Raw genomic sequence first — 23,695 nt, 5'->3', positions numbered from 1 at the left:
AATCAAACTGAGTTTCAATATGCTCGATATATGAAATGAAGCAATTGTAGTACTTATTCATCTTCACATGCCAATCCTTGATTCTATATTACAACTTATGACCCAACACTTGACATTAAACCAGAGATATAGCTTTTACCTTGCTTGCTTATTTCAGACAAGAGTTTCCTGAAATGATTCAGCTCACTTCTCATGTCCTCAAGTAATTAACGCTTACTCACTATCATTAAACAGGTAGATAAATGGGCTTACAGTACTAGCAAAAGCACAAGCGCGGCAACGCCGCGCGTTGATTCTAGTAAAACACGATTCGTGGGTCATTCCCTAGCCTCTCATTGCGCCACGCCACTCAAAAAAAAATCGGCCGTCCGATCGGGCCATCCAACGGCCAGGGAAACGGCCTCCGCCGCCGCAGCGCTCCGCCGCCGGCCGAGCCCCGCCGCGTGCGCGCGCGCCGCTGCTGCCGTTCGCCCGCCGCCGGCCCGAGATCCGGCCGCCTGGTCGCGGCTCGCTGGCGCCAGATCCGACCGGCGCATGGAGCTAGGGCGGCCGACGGCGTGTGCTTATCCCCTTCGTCACGGCTTTGCCGGCGCCCGAAGCTGCTGTTGCTGCTGCCGCCGTCAGCATGGCCACCGCGCGCGGATCCGGCGGCCATCGCCCTCCTCCGCACGGATCCGGCCGCCACCGCCCTCCGCGCCGCGCTAGGCGCGTGCGCTGCTCGATCCGCCGGCCTGGAGCACGGGGCACGGAGCACGGGCGGAGGGAGCACGAAGCAGGGGTCTGACGCCCTCACCCGCGGGCTGACCGCCGGCTGCTGCCCTTCCCTCCCGCAGCCGCCGCCCACTCCCTCCGCGCCTCTTCCACTCCCCTCTCCCACAACCGCGCAGCTTGGCCCAGAGCCTGTTGGTCCCTTCGTCGACGCCGCCGGCAAAATCGTCAAGCTTGGGGTCCGATTCTAGCGGGCAGAGGAGCAAGGCCCCATTCACCGCCTCGGCATCCACGCCGACGAGGAGCGCTCATGAGCTATCGGAGGAGAACTGGAGAAGAGAGCTCAGTAGCGCCACAAACGGCTCCAGCCGCGTGCTCAAGATCGGCCAGGGCGAGTTCGGCTCCTCCGTCCTGCCAGCGGCTGCCGCGTCGTCCTCACCGTCAAGCTCCTCAACCAGCGCATGATGAAGGTCACCAGCTGCTTTTATCTGCATCTCCTCTCTTCTCTCTCTATTTTCCAGAAGGAAATCTATTCTGTTCTCTTGCTCATGGTAGATCTCAAAATTGTTATGCCCTCCTGCATTCAGCCTCAGATTTAGATTTGTCATGGGTTGTCGATTTGGTTTATTCTTCTAAAAGCTTCAACCTTTTTCAGGATATAAATAATATTATCTGATAGCTTTCAACCATTTTTCAGGATATAAATAAAATTATCAGATAGATTTCAACCTTTTTCAGGATAAATAAATATACCAGTAGTAGCTTTCAACCTTTTTCAGTATAAATAAATCCAGTAGTTGTCACAACTCACAACCATGGCAGAGCATCGCTTTTGTGAAATCCCTAGAAATTTACACCAGATTTATAAAAAACGAAGGCGCAGTTTCATCGGACTTTTCACTTTCCAAAATCTGTGTATTGGCTAAAATTCTCTAACACTTGTAGACCACAGGGTGATAATCTCTTTGTGGATTTGTCATGCCGGAGACAAGGTTCCCTCCCTTTGCGGGAGAGCACAGATTTTGCTAATGGCAGAGTCCCGCTGCCAGGGACAGGGCCTTCTATGTGAACATGAGCATAACCATGAACATCAGGTGGATTCAATCAATACTATTTAGCAATTAGTCGCTCCTTTTGGCTTTTGTATCTGAAGGAAGCATAGGATAATTGCTGTAGGTTTTAGCTGTGTTGAATGCTTCACTATAGGATCTTCGTGAAGCCTGTGGGTTCTCTTTGATTTCCTACTCAATTGCAATTCATGATATTACTGAATATTGTGACTGGGATAAGGCTTCTCACAGCCACAATACTTTGCCCCAAGATTGTAAGCTATGCAACATCGGCCTTGTTAACAAGTGCTATAGTATAGATTCACTGAAGCAATATTTCTCTGTCAGTAATACAAAATTGATCTGGTAGGCTAATACCCAGATGGTAGGAAGTATGTTGTGTGTGGGTCATGCTGCTATATTTCTAAAATTTTACAGTAAGAACCTGTGAGGAACTCTTGTCTCCCACTTGCAGCCATAATCTAATTCGATTTGTGATTGATCTCCAGGATTTTAGCTCATCATGGGACATCCGCGAAGAACGGGCAGCAAATCGGCAAGCTCGTTGGTGCGAACAAGCGTGAGCTCGAAAAAGAAAGTGCAAGCAGCCGCTGATGGCACAGAGCCTGCCGGATGCGCGCGCCGGCCGGCGGCTGCAGTAAAACGCCGCTACAGAGCTCTCTCGTGCTTCTTGGCTGCTCCTGCTCCACTCGTCGGCGATGCAAACGCTATGCAGGCCAGCAGAGATAGCCTAGAGGCGGCAAGCACTGGATCCCGGCTGCCGGCACGCCGGATCTCTCCTCGACGTCTCCGTCATGTCGGCCTCCTCTCCTCTACTCCATGCCATCTTGCTTTCTTCTGCCCTGTGGTCCACTGGGTTGGTTGCTCCTGCCATCTTCAGCATTCAGTTCCTCTGACGCAGCGCTTGGGCATCTTCTGCGGCTCAAGGTAAATAGGTTCTTTCCATCCATATCTCCCATTGGGGGATTTGTTACTGGATTGCTGGATGTGAAAATAGCAGAGAATTTGCACGCCTGCTTATAGGTCCCTCTTCAGGGTTTGCACTACGCAAATCATTTGTCTGGTATGTCGGATATTTGCTGAACCTGCTAGCTTGATACTGAGCTTCAACTTTCAAGAATGCAAAATTTTTGCTTAAAACTTGAGTTCCTGTTCTCTGTTAAAAGTGCACCGGGATCTTTCATCTAGATGATATTGTGTTTGGTGGCTTCTCTAATTTCGATGTCATGCACATTCAGATTTGCCTTTCCAGAGATTTAGATTAGAAACAAACTAAGTTATAATATTTCCAAAATATTAATGATCATATCATTCTCAGTTATAATCTTAGTACAAAACCATCTTTAACTGACTGGGTTCTCCACAAAACGCCCAGTATCTAGCCTTGATTTTTTAGCATTTATTACCACATTTCCTTTCACAATTCTTAACTGGGCAAAGACTCTTCGACTTCTTTATTGGAGATATAGGTTTGAATTTACGTTTTGTGATGATCATTTGGGTATACAAGATGCAAGTAAACGTTTTCTACTTTGCTGTCTGCCTCACTTAAGGGAGCTAACCCCTTAAATTTTATGGGCAGCCAGCATAATTTTTATGGCCTCCCAGCATAATTGGCTTCAGGATTTAAGTAGAACTGCCACTGCTGAGCCTTTCTCCACACCACCCCTCCGATGTTACCCTTCTTACTGTTGTTGCTGCAAGCTGGAGACAGCACTGTAATTCGTCTCACATGTTGCAAGCTTAAAAAAATTATCAACCTAAGTACGTTCTTTTTCTATTTATCAAATAAAGTTTTATATAATCCAATCAAACGCTACAATACAGGTCTCGCGCAGCCTTGCTGCGCGGCCTTTCTAGTATAGTCCATAGAATGGGGTGTTTCCTGCGAAATGCTTCGAGTGGAGCGCGGGGGGGCTGTTCGTCAAAATGTGCTGGGCTGGTCGGGAGCTCATCTGGACCGCACATTTTGTATTTAACGGATTGAAATTTGGTTTCTACGCTTCCACCGAGTACCTGGTTTCCACCGGATATTTTGCCGGACTGCTATGGGCCTATCAGATATATTAGCTGGACTGCTGCTGGATTAAAGATGGATAGCCTATCTATCTACCTACCAGAAGGTAGATAGGAGCTCCCGTAGCCACCAGCTAACCAATGGTGTCTGGGTGCAGGATTCCTATATATTTTTTGGAAGATATTTATTTACATATCTTTCCCTTTAAGATTCACGTGTAATATTAATTGGATGGATGAGACGGAATGCATTGGCACATGGACGGAGATAGGACATTCGTACGCTGTCCATACACGCCAGTACCTATGCCGAGGTGTATTGCTGGACGATTTGTACTTTTGCTTCTCAAATTTCAAAATTGATTTTCTCTCTAGTGATTCATCCAAATTTAATTCCATTTGAACTACGGTGTTATTTAGAACTTTACTAACAAAATGAGACCCAATATGACAAGTTTATTTTTTATTTGCTAGTGCAACATTTTATATAATCCATTTCAACATTTTAAATATACCATTTCAACACTATCATGTAAAATGTTGGACTATATTTGCCAAAATGTTGAACAAGATTTAATGAAATGTTGAACCCAGTGTTTGAAATGTTGAATATGGTATCTCAACAATTATACATGTTTTCATTTGCAAAAATAAAATTAAATACCACCCATCACTAGTTTAGTTTTAAGGATATGACAAGAGCGACAAAGAGGATTAAGAAAACGAGCGATAAAAAAAAGTACATGTTTGTGTGACGATGGGCTTATAGTATATTTATTAGCCGCAGAAGTTCATGCAAACTTTGCAGTGTCATCGTAGTAGCAAACCATATTATTTTTTTATTGCGCACATAGAAAAGGCGTAGCAACTCTGATGCATTTGAAGTTTCAAAAAATAACTCTGATGCATTTGTGCTTAATGGGCCGTTCTAGATGCACACTTGGGCCACTGATAAATCAAAGATGTATAACTAACTATCTAGCGGAAGATAGATAGAGACCCGTCCGGGTGGCAAGTATGCATTTTTTTTTCTTTTTTCCTCAAGCTGCGTGAATAATTTATTAATGTTGGTATGTGTCGATACCCTATACCAGGGATACCCACTTCTACTGCAACAAGTCAGGACTCGCATAGTCATCTGTGACTAACGCCATAAGGGGCGGAGCTGCCGGGCCCCACGGGTCAGGCTCCTACCCCACCGGGCCAATGGCCCCGGACCTGCTCCCCGCTTTGGGACGGGTCCGGTGATGCCACGTGTCCCAAGAGGAGGGGGAGCTCCGAACCAACGGCCGAGGGCCCGGACCCCCATAGGGGTACGGGACCTCCCCGCGCCTGCCCAGACCTCCCATGCGCGTAGAGCCAGCATACCGCCAGGGAGGTCCGGAGACTTCACGTGTCCCGCAGGTGCAGGACACGGCCACGAGTCTTCCACTGGAAGACTCGCCCACCTACCTCATTTAATGCGGATGCTTGAGGCGTGCTCTGCACCCGCTGCACGCGGGGCAGCCTTTTTCAGACCTCACTGTGGACCGCGTATTACCAAGGTACACAGTGCAGCTGCCTGCGCCGCACCCACGCAGAGCTCGTCTGCCACATTAATTGGATACGACGGCATGACACTTTTCCATCATGCCACCTACGCGGCAAGCTACACAGCCGTCCAGCTACGTGGCAGGCGACGCCGCTGGCTACGCCCGGCGCCGTTTCGACAAGACAGCACCTGGACACGCCGGACGGAGGATTCCGGGAGCAGGCAAGGAAATCCAGGAGGGAGATCTCCTTCGCCTGCGACACTTAATGTATGAACAGTACTTAGTTTATACTACATCGTTGGGCCCACCTGTCGGGGACCAACGACCATGTGCGCGCCTCCCTTAAGATATAAAAGGGAGGCGCCCGCTGTACACGAGGGAGGTTGGACACAAGCTCTCCAGAGCACCCCAGACGCTCGCTGGACTCAGCTCCAAGCTCTTCCAAACCCAAGCAATACATCACATAGTGGACGTAGGGTATTACTCTCCGGCGGCCCGAACCACTCGAAATCCTGGTGTGTTCATCGTGTTCTTGAGCAAGATTGAACTAGGACTAGCTAACCCCCGAGTACACACCCTCTGGGCTTAGGCGGGTGCCTTCCGCCACCTGGCTGTGGTTTGCCACACCACGACATTTGGCGCGCCAGGTCCCGGACCCCAAATACTATCCGGACCCCTTAGCGGGGAGAGAACAGACACCCCACCTGTCGGGGTCCGAAGCCGCCACACGTCCGCAGGTGCGGGCCCGCGTAGGGGCGCAGCGCTTCCCCGGGAAGACACGCCAAACTACCGCATTGAATACGGTAGACGTAAGTGCGCTCTGCCACAGCAGAGCCCGAGACGGCTTTTGCCAGGCTGTACTATTGACCGCGCGTTACCAAGGCGCGCGGTGCAGCCTCTGGCACCGCCCACGCCACGCACGCCAGTTAGACACGACAACTCGACGACGGAGTATCATAACGCCAACGCAGTAGAGCCAACAGTCTACGTCGCAACCTACACTACCTCAACGGGCGCCTCGCCGATGGGATAGGAGAAGACCCCCCTCGGTTAGAGAGTCTACAAGACGATGAAGTGTATCCGGCAAGAGATTCTCCATCATTGTAGCTCCATTAGTGTCTATTTGGTATAGTATACATCCTTGTTGGACCCATCTATCGGGGTCCAACACCTGTGTACGCGCCCTCCTTGCTCTATAAAAGGGAGACGCCCGTTAGAGAAAGGCTCAGGTCCAAAAAAGAGGACTGGAAGGCAGAGGATAGACTCATCCACCGACACTAGAGCAATATTACTCTCAAGTGGACGTAGGGTATTACGCTCCGGCGGCCCGAACCACTCTAAAATCCTCGTGTGTTCTTGCGTTCTTGCCCCCAAGCTAGATAGGCCTAATCGCTTCGCGCAATCCCGAGTACACCCCCTCTGGGATTAGGCGGGTGCGTTCCACCACCCGGCTGTGGTACCCTAAAAAGCCCACAACAATATGGGTTTTATGACCAATATGTTCAAAATATTAATCTAATATAGTGAACAATTTAAAAGGTCAGATCCAACATTTATACAAACGGATAAACTAGATCAACATCTTATATGAAAATGTTGAAACTATATATTCAAAATGTTGATGACGTATATTCAAATGTAAAGAGTGTATTTCAAATGTTGATTTTAAAAAGGATATATAATATATCATATTGAATCTTATTTTGTTGTATAAATTCTCAGTAACATCATGGTTCAAACAGAATCCAAAACGCGCTTATAGTTTGAAAGAAAAATGAGATTAACAACTCCAAATGGAACCTCTAGATCCACACATGCACAACAGCCACCTATATAGCGACACGTGTCCAGCTTCACCCCAAATCCAGTGTGTGTGCTCAGCCCTACTCTTTCGCCAGATTAATCTCATCCGTTTGTTGAAGTTAGTACTAATCTCAAACAGTGAAAGATAAGTTGGGTAATTTCTTCCTGAAGATGAATAATCCTGCATTCGGACGGCATGTGGCCCACTATTTTGGTCATGTGTGATCGATCTGCAACATGCCCGAGCCGGCACGGCCTAGGCACGGCCTAGGCTCGTGCCATGCTTGTTTTAGTCATCACGAGGGGTTGAGAGCCCACTTATCAGTCAGAAAAAGGAGAGTTGGGTGGAAGCACAATTTATTAAAATAAAAGGAAAGAAATCTAAAATCTAAAAATGAAATAAGAGAAAAATTGAAAGAAGCGGCATCAAGGATCGAAGTAAAGATGAAGCCAAGCTGTCAATGTGTTGATGATGGCGGCGCTCTAAGGTTGGGATTTGGGTTCTGGGGCTGCATAGTTCTGGGGCTGCATAGTTAAGGCGGAAATTAAGCAGCCGGGGGCCTACTCAGCAGAGGCAGACAAATGGGCTGTGAGGCAAGGGGGCATTGTGTGCTCTTGGGGGGGAGGGGGCGGCATCCGTGGGAGCCATTGCAGACGGAGCACGATGGTGGAGCGGGATGCTCGCCTGAGATAATGACGACAACGATAATACAAGAAACCAGAATTATCTTGACGGTCCAAACCCACCAAAAAAATATATGTAAACCACAGCATCGTAAATTATTTCCATGCTACAGTGCCTTATTTTGCGCAAAACAGATGAAGCCAAAGGTAAATAAGCCCTACCAAACATATAGTGGTTTTGGTGCTTGGTATCACCCATAGAAAATTTTGCTCCAATATACAGGGTAGCTACAATATGTGTTAAAAGGTGGCATTAAGCAATCAATTTTGCTACAAGAATAGACCATAGCCATTATGCAGCAACACCTTAAGAAAGAATCTCCTCCAGTGCACCTCAAATTTAAAGATGGATCATGATCGAATAAAAAAATATTTAATCTCTCTCTTCATCATATCCCTTCTCTAGTACCGCTCTCCACTCAAGCCACCACCACCATAAGGAATGGTTGCAAGATTGCTAGTTCTTTTCTGTAGGATGTGTATGCATTGCAATAGGCTGTAACTATTGCTACTTATTTGGTGTCAGCTTATGCTGCAGTAACATTGTCCTTGCCCAGCATGGTACGTGCAGTCTGAACTTAAGATGGAATATTAGTTAGATGTATGTAAGTATTGCCCCTGCTACAATACTAAAGATATAAGTTCCATTCAGAATGAAAAACCGCCCACATTCCACATCCAATTAGGGATGGAAATAGGAAGGAAACGGAAAAATGAATATCTAAGATATCCGAATCCATGTGAATCCGATCTACTTGCATTCTAGGGGATGGAAAAAGGGATAAAACAGGAACATGGATATTCAAGATATCCGAATCCATATCCGTGTGAATCTGATATGCTTCCATCCCTACATCCAACGTCTAGTAAGATGGATAGAAGTAGGATGGGTGATAAAAATTCCTTAGGGCTTGTTTGGAAGCTCTGTTTTGAACCCAAAACCGGTGTAAATGCAAGCCCCTAAATTTTCCAGAGTCTAGACCGAATCAGAAAGTGCACCTTTGAAGACTTGTGAGCCTACTAAAATTTCACCTATTTTGAACTATAGATGGCCAAACAGGCCGCCCGATCCAGCACGGCACGTCTAAACAGGCCGCCCGATCCAGCACGGCACGTCTTGGCAAGGACCATTCACAGTATGCCCGTTCCAGCATGGGCATTGCTAGGCTGCCCGACGCGTGCCGCCCTGATGACCCAAGCACAACTCAAAGGCAAAGAGAATCGTGCTAGGCTGGGCCAACAAACACGACAGACCATGCCAGCCAGCGAGCCCTGTGGCCATGTCGGCCGAGCGTTGGAGGGGTGATGGTTGGTTGGAGTGCTTGTAGAAGAAGGGGCAGTGCGAGAGGCTGGAGGAGGGGCCGCTGAAGCAAATGGTGGCGCCGTGAGGTTGGAGCAAACGCAACCGAAGCAGATAGTGGCACAGGAAGGCCGGAGGAGCAGTAGCTGAAGTGGAGGGCGGCGCGGTGAGGGTGGAGGAGCATCGACCAGGGTGGAGGATGGCATGGTGAGGATGGATGAGCGGCAGCCCAAGCATGAGGCGGTGCAGCGAGGCCGGAGGCTGGCGGCAGGCAGAAAGGTGGCGTGTGGGCGTGGCGTGGAGCAAGATAAAGGTAAAGGGATGGAGCGATGGCAGTTCGTTAGAAGGTTAGGGATGTGATTTTTATACCAGGGAGGGAAAATATAAATGGGCTGATTGGGCCATCTGGTTAAATGGGCCGTGGCTAGGCTGCCCTTGGCATGCCGCACATACAACCCAAGCATGGCACATCCTATCAGGTCGTGCTGATTCGAGTACGACGTGCACCTGACCGTGCTTTTGTGGGCTGTGTCTCGGACCGCCGATTTGGCTGAACGCGTTTAGCCATCTATATTTTGGGCTGTTACAACCGGATAAAAGAAACAGACCTGTACAACCCACTTTTTTCCGATGATTAGGCTAGCTCCAGTGCTGGTTCGAATGGCTCTGACAGCACGAGTCGAACAAAACCTTCCTGCCATGTTCGCGTCGTTCGCGTGAAAAAAAAAATCGCAAAACCAAGAGGCGGCCTCCCTCTCCCGCGAACGAACGGAAATATTCGCTCCCTCAGCATTTTTGCAGCACCCCCATCTCTCTCGTTCCCCTTCCTTTCTCCTCTCTCCCCTCCCCCCAAATTAGGTGATGGATCTCAAATTAGGCCAAGCAGAAGAGCGGATCAGATCAGTCCGCGGCGGATGTGAGCAGATCTTCCTTTGGGGCACTCATGGTTCTTGTTCCGCTTGCGCTCGGTGCTCGTGCAGGCTACCGGGTCCGGCATCGGCAGCACTGCGCGCGGACGATAGGGTGCGGTGCGGAAGCGTGCCCGTCGATGGGGTTTCTGATGAAGGGGAGTGGCACGGGGCTAAGGTGGGACAAGGCGCCAGGTGACCTCGAGGATTTGGCGCTCACAGGCTAAATTGCCTCTGCAGCTAGGCATACGCGGATGAAGATGTTGCCGGGCCGAGGGAAGATGGTAGCACATCAGGCACGACATGTACATCAAGGTGCCTCCTTCTTTCAAGCATCTACCGAGTTGATGTGTTTTTACTGTGATAATTACGATTTGAATGTATTTCACAAATGGTTTCATAAAAAATAGCATCTGGTTCATGGGATTATATCAGGTGCAAACCAATCTCTTTGTGCAAACCATGCAAACTTCAATCTGGGCCACCGGATCAACATCCAAGAGGCATGGAGATTGGGTAATTTTACATTTAACCCCCCACCTTGGATTGGGTAATCACACTTTTGCAAATCCCCCCTTTCCACCTCCCTACGCCCCTCCCCTTGGATGTTGATCTGATGACCCAGATTGAAGTTTGCATAGTTTGCACGAAATGGTTAGTTTGCACCTGATATATTCCCCTGGTACATATATTATAATGGAACTAGCAGTACACTGACATTGCATAAAGAATGAAATACTTTCAAAGGAATACAATATGCAGTACATGAAAAAAATACTAACTAGTGCTCAGATTGGTTGCCTCCAAATTTTTGCCATATATGCTCAACCAAATCGTTCTTGAGTCGTCGATGCATATCTTTATTCCGAATAGCCACACCTATCTACAATACCCTGTCAAATCCATGAATTGGCCATTGGCCATATGCATTCAGTGGTTGAGGGGAGCTACTCTGTTCATAGTTGTAGTCATGGCGGCCCTCGTCAGAGTCCCTCTCATCTTCAACAATCATATTATGCATAATAATGCAAGCATACATGATCTCACCAAGAGTTTGTGCTTGCCACACACGCTCTGGTGTGCATATAATGGCAAAATGAGACTGCAGCACCCCAAATGAGCACTCAATATCTTTTCTTCTTGATTCTTGCCTTTGAGCATCTAACTTGTGTTTTTCACCATGAGGCAGTTTAAATGCTTTTGCAAATGCTGCCCATTCAGGATATATGCCATCTGCTAGACAATAATTCATGTCATACTCATTACCATTGATGGTAAAGTAAACATCCAGAGCTATCCCTTGTCGTTGTGCTATGAACAATGGTGATTGGTTTAAAACATTAATATCATTGTTGGACCCAGCCACACCAAATAAAAAAGGCATGCCATGTCCATAAGTCATGCGAGGCAACAGCTTCAAGCATGACAGTGGGTACTCCATGATCCCGGCGAGTATATTGTCCCTTCCATGCTACTGGACAATATTTCCACTCCCAATGCATGCAGCCAATACTTCCCAACATACCAGGAAAGCCACGAGCCTCTCCGACATAAAGCAACCTTTGAATGTCTTCTGCGGTAGGTCTTCTTAGATACTTTGGCCCAAAGCACTCAATGATACCTTTGCAGAAATTTTCTAAGCTCTCAATGACTGTTGTTTCAGCTATTTGTAAATTCTCATCAAAAATATCAGCGCATGTTCCATATGCTAACATTCGCAAAGCAACAGTGCATTTGAGTAAAGGTGAAAATCCAAGGTTACCGAAAGCACCCCTTCTTTACTGGAAAACTGGAGACCACTCACTAAGAGTTTGCACAATGTGTAGAAATAGATGCTTTCTCATTCTATAGCTCCGAGGAAATTGGGTATCATCATACATTGGATTTTCTGAAAAGTAGTAAGCCTTTAATCGATTCTTAGCATCTTGACACTCTCTTCTTATGTACCTTCTAAGTTGCCTTGATGGGCCTCTTTGCTCTTCCTCAATTTGGGATCGAATTTGGTCTTCAATCTGAGCCTCAACCGGATCATTGATGTTGTCCCAAACCAAGTTAAATGGGATGACATCAAAGTTGCTGTCAGTTGGGAGCTAGGTTGTGTGGACATTTCTGGATCTAGTGCGGTAGAGTGGATGTGGCTAGATAGGAGTAGAGTGGATGTGGTTGGATAGTAGTAGAGTGGATGTGGAGTGCCATGGATGTGAGGACTGAGGATGAAGAGACCTCCACCCTGCTATTTGTAGATCAACCTTATAATGGCTAGTTTTTTTTTCCAACAGCTAGTTTTTCCAACAGCTAGTTTTTGCAACAGCTAGTTTTTTAGTAGCATTAGTAATTTTTAATAAATGTGTGTTTTGATTATATTATACTTTTTCATATCAATATCTTGGAGCCAACAGCTAAATGCAAAAGTGACAAAGTAGTACAAAGCCAACATCAATTGAAAGTAAGATCAAATAGATAATAGTATCACAACAACTACATGATAGCATACACCCGCTGTCTGGGTGGACATTACAATAATTAAATAATAGCATTACAACAACTACATGATAGTATACACGCACTGTCTTGGTGTACATTACAATAGTTAGATAATGACATTACAACAACCATATGCATGATAGCTCTACCATTCAACCTAAACATCTCTACCATAAATTTCAGTAGAAAATAAGTCCAACATATTGGCACAGTGTGCTTTTTGTGCCTCGCTGTATAATGAGGTGTCAATCCTCATGTAAATTTCTTGATTTTTTTCATCCTCACCTTCTCTTTACCTGCAGCAGCCTTAGTTACTAGGGCTTGAGCATGTTCCCTTGTAGCAGCAGCCATATTTTCTATTGCCTCTGATTTTCTTGCCTGCAGGTTATTAAATTGTCCCACATTGTCACCTGATAAACGACCCTTTCATGCCTTCCCCTTCCCCTTCCCCTTCCCCTTCCCCTTTCTCTGTTCTTTTGCTGCTTTCTGCCCTTGTGGTCGATGACAGACAATCTCTCGTGCCTCTTCAGTGTCTTGGTTTGAAGAGGAAGCATAAGCTCCTGATGCTGACACCTTAATTCTCTTATTCCTAATGACAGCAGCCACATCTTGATTAAGCCATTTAGTTTCATCCTTCACCACTCTCCACCAATACTCAAATGGGAAAGGCTTCTCTGTTTGCTTCACTTTTTTGTATTCTTCATGAACCATCTCCATAAATTGTTGATTTGACTGGCCACTTTGATATGTGTTTGATATTTCTGTCCAACATCCATGAAATTTGGAAACAAGTGCACTGGTTACATTCCAATGGTTTTTGCACTGTGTTGCTGTCCTCTTCTTTCCTTTTGGAGCATATAGGTTGTACTCATCTGCAACTTGCTTCCAGTAATGTTACCCCTTCTTTGAATTGCTATCAATTGGATCATTCGAGTTGTTCAACCAAGCACTTATCAGCCACAGATTGTCTTCTTCAGACCAAAACATACGCCACCTATCTTTTCCTCGTCTGAACCAGCATCACTCCATTCTCAACACTGATTGGATCTTTATTTGTATTTTCTGCAGGAGCTATTGGAGAAGTTACTGAAGAAGCTGAGTCCTGACATCTTGAAGCACCAACACGAACCTGGTGGTGATGATGGATTGGCAGCCATATCACCCCCATAGAAATTGTCGTGGAAAGAAATGCCATGGTGATAGTTTGAGGAAGGGAACTGATGATAACTTGGTTGGACTCCAAAAGGATTAAAATTTTGTGGGTAGAAGGAAGGTGGAAAGGACCTGGGATCATATTGATGTGGAGAAAAACTCATAGGTTGATGGTTGGAAACCATGTTGTTGTGTGTTTGTGTTTTTAGGATATGAGCTCGGGATTGAGGAATTCATAAGATTTGTGAAACTAGACGAGGAAGAGTGCTCCATTGTAGATATGTGTGAGTTTGAATATTTGCATGTGTAAACTTCATGTATGTATATATACTAGCAAACATGTCCGTGCGTTGCTACGGGTAAAGATCATATGCATACATATAATTGCATAATCGTCTTTTGGAATTTATAGAAGCTTTTTATGTGTCAATATATTTTATTAGTCATTGCACTTAGTGGATCTCTACATATTTGCTATAAAAAAATTCTTATAATTTTGACCATCTCTACCTTTTATCTATATACACAAGCACCGCTGCTACCTGAGTTGTTGAGCACAGCTTGTATAGGCAGATACGCTAGCAGGCGTGGGCGCGTGTCCCAATTGCTCAGCTGAAGCAGTAAATGCTTTATCATTTGGAGGGCATAATCGAGTGTGTAGAAATGACATTAACACATATATTGAATATGTCATAGCTTCCCCTAAGCTATAGACTCAATTATCACGCACATTGGCAAATGGTGCACATGCACTGCACGCATACCGGTGCTTAGGGATGACAACAGTCGGGTGCTTAGGGATGACAACAGTCGGAAACGATCGATGAAAGACTCCATCACTTTTACTTTCGTACTTTTTCATCGAAAACGAAAGCGACACGATATTATCGGAAACGAAAATGGCATCGGTATTATCGGAAACAAGTTGTGCCCTTGTTGTTTTTTTTCTAGAAACACAGTACAGAAACAGACGCTCACAAACATGCATGCACACTCATTCATATAAATACACGCATGCAATCCTATCTCTATGAGCACCTCCGAGAGACAGAGCCGGCAAATCCTCGAGATTGACGAAGTCACCACAGATGCTCCACTGTCGACGAGAATGTCGCCTACCACTGAAAGCACAAACGCCATTAAATTTTAAAAAATTCGCTCTCATGGAAAGTCGAACCCAGGACCTCATGTGCCCTTGTTGTTTGGTTGCACCGAGAGATAGCAGCCGGCCCGGGTACGCTAGGAGGAGTATCGTCAGTCATGGGCGGACTCAAGGCGGTAAGCTTCGCCAAGAAGCCCAATAATAGCCCAAGCCCATTAACGCTTGCAAACCCTAGCAATTCAAGTCAAGCCACTCATCCACCCACACTGTCCCTTTGCTAGCCATAATGCTACCCCGGCTGACCCACTCAACAAAAAAAAAGGCTACCCCGGCTGACAGCCGCCGGCCGCCGCCCTCCAAGCTCTAGCAGGCTGGTGAACGAGCCACGCTACGGGTGATGCTCGACTCCGACGAGCCGCCCTAATCTCGCTTGGCCACTTTGTCCCGCGATGCTCGACTCAAAGAGCTTCCTTCTAGACTCGAGCCCTTCGAGCCAACGACAAAGGAGGTGAGCTGTTGAAGTGCCGTTCCTAGGAGATTTAGATTGGTTCTTTGGCATGGCTGCAGGTGGGATTTAGATTGGTCCTTCAATTTCCTTGTGTTTTGCTGCGATTTGTGCAGCATGGCTGCAGGTGGGATTTTGATCGTAATTGATGCTTATTTTTGCTTCGATTTGAATCGATGTAAGTTTGTCACCGTGGTTTGATTTGATTGTATTCCTGCTTGCTCACACCCCTGTTAGTGATTGATTGGTGGATTTTGTTTCTCGTTAGTTTCTGGAGTCTATCCGATTGAATAACAAAATCGGTCACGGATACATGAGGACGAAGGGAACTCTGCTTAACGTCGAAACTCAACATTGGGACCCACTTGACAGTGATTCTTGACGTACCAAAAGTCAACTTAGGTCCGGTTTAGTTTAAAAAAAATTTCTATAGCACTCGTCACATCGAATCTTTGAATATATATATGGAGCATTAAATATAATTAAAAAAATAATTAATTATATAGTCTAATTGATTAATACGAGACGGATCTTTTAAATCTAATTAGTCTATAATTAAATATTAATTGCTAAATAATAACGAAAATACTAAAGTGACAAAATCTAAAAGAATTCGTGAACTAAACAGGGCCTAGAAATAGGTATACATAGATGGAGCTATGGAGGCAAGCAGTCTGGCTGTGGCAACGGCTCATCCACAGCCAACGACCATATGTATTTTACTTATACTATTATTTTACTAGAAGTGGGAGGTGGGGGCTAATGGCCACCCATGCACAATAATTTATTCACCACGAGTCGACTTGTCTTAGGAGTTCGATTTGTATTTTCACAATAATAGTTCGGCTGCCACAGTGGTGATAATTTGGTTGATCCTTTTCACGGTTCATTTTTTCTGCACACTGGTGTGTGTCGGACCCCATCCCGCACCGTTTCATGCCCTCTGTCAGGCTATCCACACTCATCGTCTTCTAAATCCATCTCTTAAAAAAATATTTTCATTCTAATCATCAAGATTTTCTTTTTTATATTCAGTTTTGCTGCACTCGTTCATCCTCTGTATTGTATGTCTACTCTATATCAACTACCAGCAGATGAGACCCACGCGTCAGATTTTTTCTTTCTTTTTTTTTACCTCTGCACCATCTCCCTCTCCTCTCTCCTCCATGGCTGAGCTCGCCCATCTCTTCGCCCCACTCTCTCTGGCCTCTCCTCCGGCTAACCCCGCGCCTCCCTCCCCCGCCGGCGAGCTGCGCCTCTGCGAGCGGGGGCCGCGGGGCGAGCCGCGCCTCCGCGGGCGTGCTGCACCGCCGCGAGCGGCGGGCGAGCGCGCGGTCGAAGGGGACCGCGGCCTGCGGAGCGGCGGGGCAGCCCTGTGCGCGCCGGCGGGGCTCCTCGGCTTTGCTCGAGCCCCACACGCGGCGGGGCGGCCTGCGCGGCGACGGCGGGGGCGGGCCTCGATGGGGCTCCTCGGCTCTGCTCGGAGCGCGGAGGGTGGAGGCGGCGCATGGCGGAGCGGAGGGCGGCTTGATTCCGGCGAGGACGAGGCGGAGGGTGGCCGGCGGGGCGGAGGGCTCCGGGAGCAAGCTGTGCCGCACCTCCTCTACTTCTTCCGTCCGCGAGCCGCCGCCTCTGCTCCCCATCCCGCACGCGGCAGCGGCCGCGAGCCCCGCGGAGCGGCGCTGGAGCTGCTTCTCGTGGCCGGGCGGCGCTCCGCGGTGGCGGTAGCGGAGGCCGGCGTGGCACCTCGGGCGCGCGACAGCAGCTCCGGGCAGCGTCAAGCTCGCCGAGCTCGGGCGGATCTGGCCGGGGTGGGGCGCGCGCGGCAGCAGCAGCTCCGGGAGACTCCTGCGGCGGAGGTCGGCGCGGCACCCCGAGCGGCGGCGGCGGCGAGTCCTCCGGGCGGCCTCTCCCTTGTCTCCCTCCTTGTCTCCAGCGAGGTCCGCGGGCTGGCGCGACCGCATGAGTGAGCGGTGGTTGGAAGATGCTGCGGCGGAGGAAGGGGCCCACGTGATGGCGTTGCCCTGGGAGTGCGGTAGGAATAGCGTAGGGGTGCTCGTCCGGGACGCTTGCGTAGCTTTTACCGTGCCCCGCTGCAGCCCTCCGGTCCGGTAAATGATACTAGCGGACGGTTTACCGTCCCCCAGTGCGGGTAGTCTCACGCCGCCTTCCATCTCGATCCTTTCCCAAAGACCCAAACTGCCTCCCGCGCCTCTATTGTCTATCCTTTGGAGCACCGGTGCCCCTCCGTGATCCACAGCCGAACAAAATGTCGGTCATGAGATCCTTCATGGCGTCAGCCTCTGTTTTGCTTTGCTTCTTTCCTCTCCGTACTGGTTGAGAATAGAAGCTAATGGATCGCATCTTGTTCTGTTTCTTCAATTTTCAGATCCAGTGGTTTCAAGTTTCAACGCAGTTTTGAGCTCTGATCCGAAATAACTTGGCTCCAATTTCCACCCTCTCTCCGATCTTCTGAGTCCTTTCAAGTCGCCGCAAAACTTTAAGAGCACTGTGTTTGAAGTCCCTGTGGATTTGTTGCTAAGCACCGTAGCCCGAAAGGAATAACGTAGCACGGCTTCTTTTTTTTTTTGCGGGTAGAGCCAAACACAAACCTGCCGTGCCTTCCCGGAACTTTTCAAAAAAATAAAAAATACACAAACCTGCCGTGCCTTCTCGGAACTGGTCGTCCATGGAAAGGTTTGATTTCTAGCTAAAAATTTTGCGAAAAAAATCTTATATGTATGAAGTACTAAATATAGTCTATTTGTAAAAAAAATTTAGAAATAAGTATAATTTTTCGCGACGAATCTAATGGCGGTAATTAATCATGATTTGCTACAGTGATGTTGCAGTAACCATCCTCTAACCGTGCGGTCAAAAATCTTATTAGACTGGTCTCGCGAATTTACCAGGAGTCCTGCAGGTGTTTTTATAACTAGACTTTATTTGATACTCTAAATTAGTGGTCAAAAGTGCAAAAGGTTTTCGCGAAATTTGTCGCTGCGTCATTTAATTAATTCTAGCTAAGCCCGTTCATTCAGAGAAGAAAACAGTAGATCTGCCAACAAATTAAAAGAGAGAAAGGGGAAAAAAGAGAGGGAAAGAAAACGAAAGGAGAGAGAGAAAAAAAAGGAAAAAAAAATCCCGAGTCCCTTCCACGTCCAGATCGCGGTCCCCGAAGAACCCACGCGCGGAACCGAGGACGAAATCGCCGCGCACCACCTCCGCCTCCCGCGGCGTCTCGGTCTCCTCCTCCTCCCCCTCCCCGAGCTCCGGCCGCGCGCCTCCCGCCAGAAGCAGGTCCGGTCCCTGATCCCTCCTTCCTCTAGCTTCCCCTCCCACACCCGCTGGAATCGCGAATGCCCTGCCCGGGCCTCTTCTCTTCTGGCCGCGCGGGGCTCCGGGCCGCGGGAATGGGGAGCTCGGTGCCGCCGGGGCGCCCGATTCGGATGGCGCCGGTGGCGGTTTCATCGGGGTGGGCCGCCGCGCGCTGGGTCTCGGGGGGATTTCGTGTGGTTACGGATTCTAGGATTGCGGGGGATTTGTGGGCGGTAGGCGGGCCGTCACCTGCATTGTGGAATTGATGAGATGGACTATTGCGGTAGAGGATTCAATATTTCTGGATTGTCAGCTTGCCACTATTGGGTCTGGGATTAGCTCCCCGATGGGATTATGCAGTGCGGAGAGACCGAGATTTCAAGTCGTTTATCATCCCCCTGGGGTTCCGTGCTCGTTTAGCTAAGCCTGTCCTGGTCAACAGGGTCCGGTTTTGCTGTACGATGAATGTTCATTTCACCGCAATTCGTGCGCTGTTTGTATCTAGTGATGACACTGAAAGAAAGACGATGCTGTGCTTTGCTATCATGATAGTATTAGCCACGGGAGATCATGTAACCAGTAACCACCTTTTTGTTCTCTATCTATTTCCACTTGCTCAGTCTTCTAGTATGCAGATTCTGCTTTGCTTCATGTTTAATTCGTGTGATGAGAGGTTTATGATAATGGATGGTTTCTTTGAATAATTGGCAGGATACAATTTTTGATATATGGACAGCTTGTTCGAACATACTCACTGAAATGGATAAGAAGAAAGCAATCGACGACACTGAACCAGGACCGGCTCCTTCTCGCGGTGTGGACAGATTTGGTTTTATAAAGCCAGAGCAAAGTGGCTCACCTGATGGACTTCCAAAAGGCAGATCCATACATGAACGTGAGAGGTATGAAATGCCATACAAGTCTTAACTGTTATTATGGACACATGTGACCATATGATACATTGGGGTCATCTTACCTTCCTTGATTAATTTACTTTCTGCCAATTCAATATGTTAACAAGATATATATGTTGTAATAAAATCATTCCGGATATTACTTTCTTTGTTGTAGTGGCTGTTACTTATAGATTTATGTGCTTGAGCTTGGGTCTTGGCCGTTTCAGCATGTAACAAGATAATGGTTCTAATACATTCCTTTTTACTACTATCTTTTTCAATGCCACCAACACTATATTATCATTCTTTGTCATATGAATTTCCTTGCGGAAATCAGTTACTGCACCTTATTTTTAATTCTCTAAAACAAGCTACCTTACACAGGTGTTTTATTTTATTTTTCTTTTGCTGTTACCACAGGGAGGAAAGAAGGATAAGAAAATGGAGGAAGATGATAGGTGTTGGTGGTAGTGACTGGAAGCACTATGTTAGAAGGAACCCTCATGTGGTCAAAAGGCGAATAAGGAAAGGAATTCCTGATTGTCTTAGAGGGCTTGTTTGGCAGTTGATTTCAGGAAGCCGAGATCTGTTGCTAATGAACCCTGGGGTTTATGAGGTACCCATTATGATAATTTCTTCTTACTTCTTTTGGAATTTTATACCGTTTTGGTTTTCCTAGTTATACTAGATTCAGAAACAGCGAAACTGCACATAATGCATTAGGTAGAGCTCATCTAAAACGTACTACTGTTATTAGGAAAGAAAAATATCTGAGATATATGGAGATTATATACAATAAGACCATCAATCAAATGAATACTGGATCCTGTTGAAGTGCATTTTGATCTGCAATCTGTACATTTCATCATACACAATCCTGACTTTTTTAAGGTGTGGCAATTTCGAAGGAGTTACTGGCCTAATTTCCATTTTGCTTTCTATTATAGTTTGCCTTTTCTCATTCTTACTTAATCAATCTTATTTGCATAATTGTTCTATCCTTTGGACAGACGCTAGTGATATATGAGACATCGGCCTCGGAATTGGAAATTATTCGCGACATATCACGTACATTTCCATCTCATATTTTCTTCCAACAAAGACATGGTCCGGGTCAAAGATCCTTGTATAACATTTTGAAAGCATACTCTGTCTATGATAGGGATGTTGGATACGTGCAGGTTTGTGTTAACTACGCAAGCCTAAATTCTGGGTAAACAAATTTCTATGGAGTAATATCTGCTATTTACACAACTATTTCACAGGGAATGGGATTTTTAGCTGGGCTGCTGCTTCTTTATATGAGTGAGGAGGATGCATTCTGGTTATTAGTTGCCTTGCTGAAGGGAGCTGTCCATGCACCAATGGAAGGCTTGTATCAGGTAATTGAAATGAACTTGAGGAATTAGATTTGGATTCCAGTAGATACAGTTTTAGGGCTTAATGAACTTAATGCATGTTTCATGGCCTTAATTTATATCATATCTTCTCAAGTACGAATTTCATATCTTATCTAATGTATCTAAATGATAAATTACTATATAAAATGTACTCCTTATGTTCATGGCTACATGTACTTCTGCAAGCAGTCTCCAACTTCAGTTTGAGTGAATAAATGCAGGGGAAGCAAAATTGTCAACATCTTTTTTTCCTGAGTAAAGTTGCATACTGTAATCTTCTACTGATACTATTTACCCTTGCAACAGGCTGGTTTGCCACTTGTGCAGCAATATCTGTCTCAGTTTGAGAAATTAGTTATTGAGCACATGCCAAAATTGGGACAACACTTTATTGAAGAAATGATAAACCCAAGCATGTATGCAAGCCAATGGTTTATCACAGTTTTCTCATATTCCTTCCCATTTCATCTTACTCTTAGAGTTTGGGATGTCTTTCTTTATGAGGTTAGAATCTAATTCCACCATATTGGTATTTCAGTTTAGAGTGTATCTTGGGTTAGTTGACTTTCTTGCTTCATAATTAGTATGACTTTTTATATCTGTGAGACTCCTTTCATTGGGAAATTCCACTAGTTTGCATAATGTATTTTGACTTAAGATTTAGTTGAATAATACGGATTCCCACTCTTGAATGGTCATTTAATGATGCAAGTGCGTATGGTTCCTTTTTTGACACACTTTTCAAGTCCAATCATAATTTTATACATGAATGTCTATTCCTTTCATAAGATAGAATTACTGTTTGTTACGTTATACTGTTATTCTCATGGTTTTTAATTACTTCTACCAATCTGTAGGGCAAGTCTAAAAATAAACTGATTATGTTGTTTACTTTGACACTTTTTGATATAGTTGCTGTTTCTGATTGCTAGTTGATGCTTACAGGGTATTAAGGTTGTTTTCCAAGTAGGATTGGCTCTTTTACGATTCTGTCATGATGATTTGGTGAGTTATTTTTATGTCTTCTGTCGCGTTTTGCTCAAAGGCATATTTAAAACAAATATTGAAATATTGAATTGAGTTGCTATCCTACTGTCAGGTCAAATTACCTTTTGAGAAGTTCCTACATGCCTTGAGAAATTTCCCTGAGGAGGCAACTGATCCAGATGTATTATTGCCAATTGCCTTCACATTTAAGGTAATAAACTTCTTATTGTACAAATCATATAGTTTGTGACTTGTTTTTTTTGTGCAAGTTGCTTCGTTTCTTCCTTTGAATTTCCCCATCATGAAAAAAACTGAAAGTTGTTATGTGCCATTTCCTGAAACTATTTCCATTTGTTGCTTTCTGCTTTGTTACAACTATGTGTCTTGTTTGTATTGTTATAGACGTATAGAACACATCAGTGTGGTAAAAATGACATAAATTCTCTGGTATATAATGATTCTTTTAGCCTATTAGTTTCAATAACCTTATTTATGTAGCTGTAATTTTGATGCTTCTGTTGCTAGCTATACTGTGGTGCCTAGTTAGTTTGCATCATAACATGCTGTCACTGTTACCTTTTTTATTTTGTCTCAGTTCTGCTCTGATAGAGCACTGAACTTCCAAACTTAGCTAATTATGACTGCGTGTTCACTCTCACTTTTGTACATTCATGAAAGAAAATCTAGTAAGCTCCATCCATTTTATCTGGACGAGTCAATGAGCAAATTTAGAATGAATTGTTTCATTTGCCAGTTGCGGAAATCACCCAGCCAGCTCTTCTATTGTCCAGGTGTCAAGTCGTCTTGAAGAGCTTCAGAAGGAATATCATAAGGGGCCGGAGGGCAGCAGTGAAACTTCAAGTATCAAGCGGCACCAAGCTCTCATATCGAAGACGATGAGCAGGGTTGGTAGCCGCGTAATATCTAACTTAACCGCTGACAAAAAATGACAGGCATGATCTCTTGTTGTAAAACAAAGCAACACCTTGTTGTAACTTGTATGTACACTGTACAGAAAGAATGGCCTTCATTCGTTCATCCTCTTGTTGCTCTGTTTGTTAGTTACTATTACAGTGCTTTCATAAACGGAAGAGGTGTAACTCCTTTTAACTATGGGGGTGCAGCGGAGCTCCTGATGTTGCTTTCATCTCTGGACAAGTGCACGTACATATGGATATGGATGGATAGATACAGTAGAGAGATGTTTCGATGCTTTCTCTGTGAGAATGTTTCATTTATCAACTAGTTTGTCAATACATGCTGCCAGTGTCTACCAATGTCGAATCGCAGTGCTTTTTTCTTCTTTTCCATCCAGTAAATAAAGTCTTGGTCTCTCTTCTCAGTTAATTGATCAGGCGGAAACGAAAGGAAACGTGCTAGAACAAAATTCCTAAACAACCACGTAACCACCGAGTCCACAAAGTCCATGATCCTAATATCTACTCTCTCCATCTCATAATATTTGAACGTTTAGGAACAGACACATAAACCAATGCATAGTGTAAAATTATAAAAATATCTTTTGTTTTTTTAGAAGGATCTGAATACTATCTTGTCTTTTGTTAGAATGATCCGGATATTATCTTGTCTTTTTTTGATAAGATTTTGGATACTCTTATCTTTTATGATAGTAGAGTCAAAATAACAATTTTTGTGTGGAACAAATTTCAAAATATAGATGTGCAATTATTTTGGGACAGATGGAATACATCTTTCTCCTGTCAACTGAGCCCGGACTTCAATAACAAGAAAAAAGAGTCGTAACCCTCTCCTCACACACAATCCAACCAACGCAAATCATCACACGATCCTCGCTTAGAGTGTCCCAGC

The 23,695-nt window shown here is 45.7% G+C and overlaps 1 protein-coding gene, 1 long non-coding RNA gene and 1 pseudogene across 6 annotated transcripts; 2 read left to right on the top strand and 1 right to left on the bottom strand.

Moving 5' to 3' along the window:
• The first annotated feature begins 324 nt into the window (after positions 1-324).
• Positions 325-2,923, top strand: LOC120712319. Its single transcript, XR_005690845.1, has 2 exons — positions 325-1,802; positions 2,267-2,923. It is a non-coding gene; the product is annotated as an uncharacterized LOC120712319 (long non-coding RNA).
• A 7,879-nt stretch (positions 2,924-10,802) lies between these two features.
• LOC120713421 lies at positions 10,803-17,228 on the bottom strand (annotated as a pseudogene).
• Positions 15,051-23,080, top strand: LOC120712318 (EVI5-like protein). 5 transcript variants are annotated; one of them, XM_039998079.1, is made up of 9 exons: positions 15,051-15,267; positions 19,294-19,484; positions 19,899-20,094; positions 20,489-20,659; positions 20,744-20,860; positions 21,185-21,382; positions 21,824-21,883; positions 21,978-22,076; positions 22,657-23,080. In XM_039998079.1, exons 2-9 carry the CDS (start codon positions 19,342-19,344, stop codon positions 22,813-22,815), a joined length of 1,143 nt encoding a protein of 380 aa, XP_039854013.1. In that variant the 5' UTR covers positions 15,051-15,267; positions 19,294-19,341; the 3' UTR covers positions 22,816-23,080. The 5 variants fall into 5 exon arrangements, 4 of the variants coding, with proteins under 4 accessions (XP_039854013.1, XP_039854015.1, XP_039854011.1 ...); XM_039998081.1 differs by lacking the exon at positions 15,051-15,267 and adding an exon at positions 18,358-18,564 and having other exon boundaries at positions 22,657-23,016; XM_039998078.1 differs by lacking the exon at positions 15,051-15,267 and having other exon boundaries at positions 18,644-19,295; positions 19,335-19,484; positions 22,657-23,016.
• Positions 23,081-23,695: the final 615 nt, after the last annotated feature.

The sequence above is a fragment of the Panicum virgatum genome, chromosome 6K (assembly GCF_016808335.1).
Source record: "Panicum virgatum strain AP13 chromosome 6K, P.virgatum_v5, whole genome shotgun sequence".
Taxonomy (NCBI): Eukaryota; Viridiplantae; Streptophyta; class Magnoliopsida; order Poales; family Poaceae; genus Panicum; species Panicum virgatum.
The sequence above is the reverse complement of the archived record's forward strand: the minus strand, read 5'-3'. Positions and strand labels throughout refer to the sequence as shown.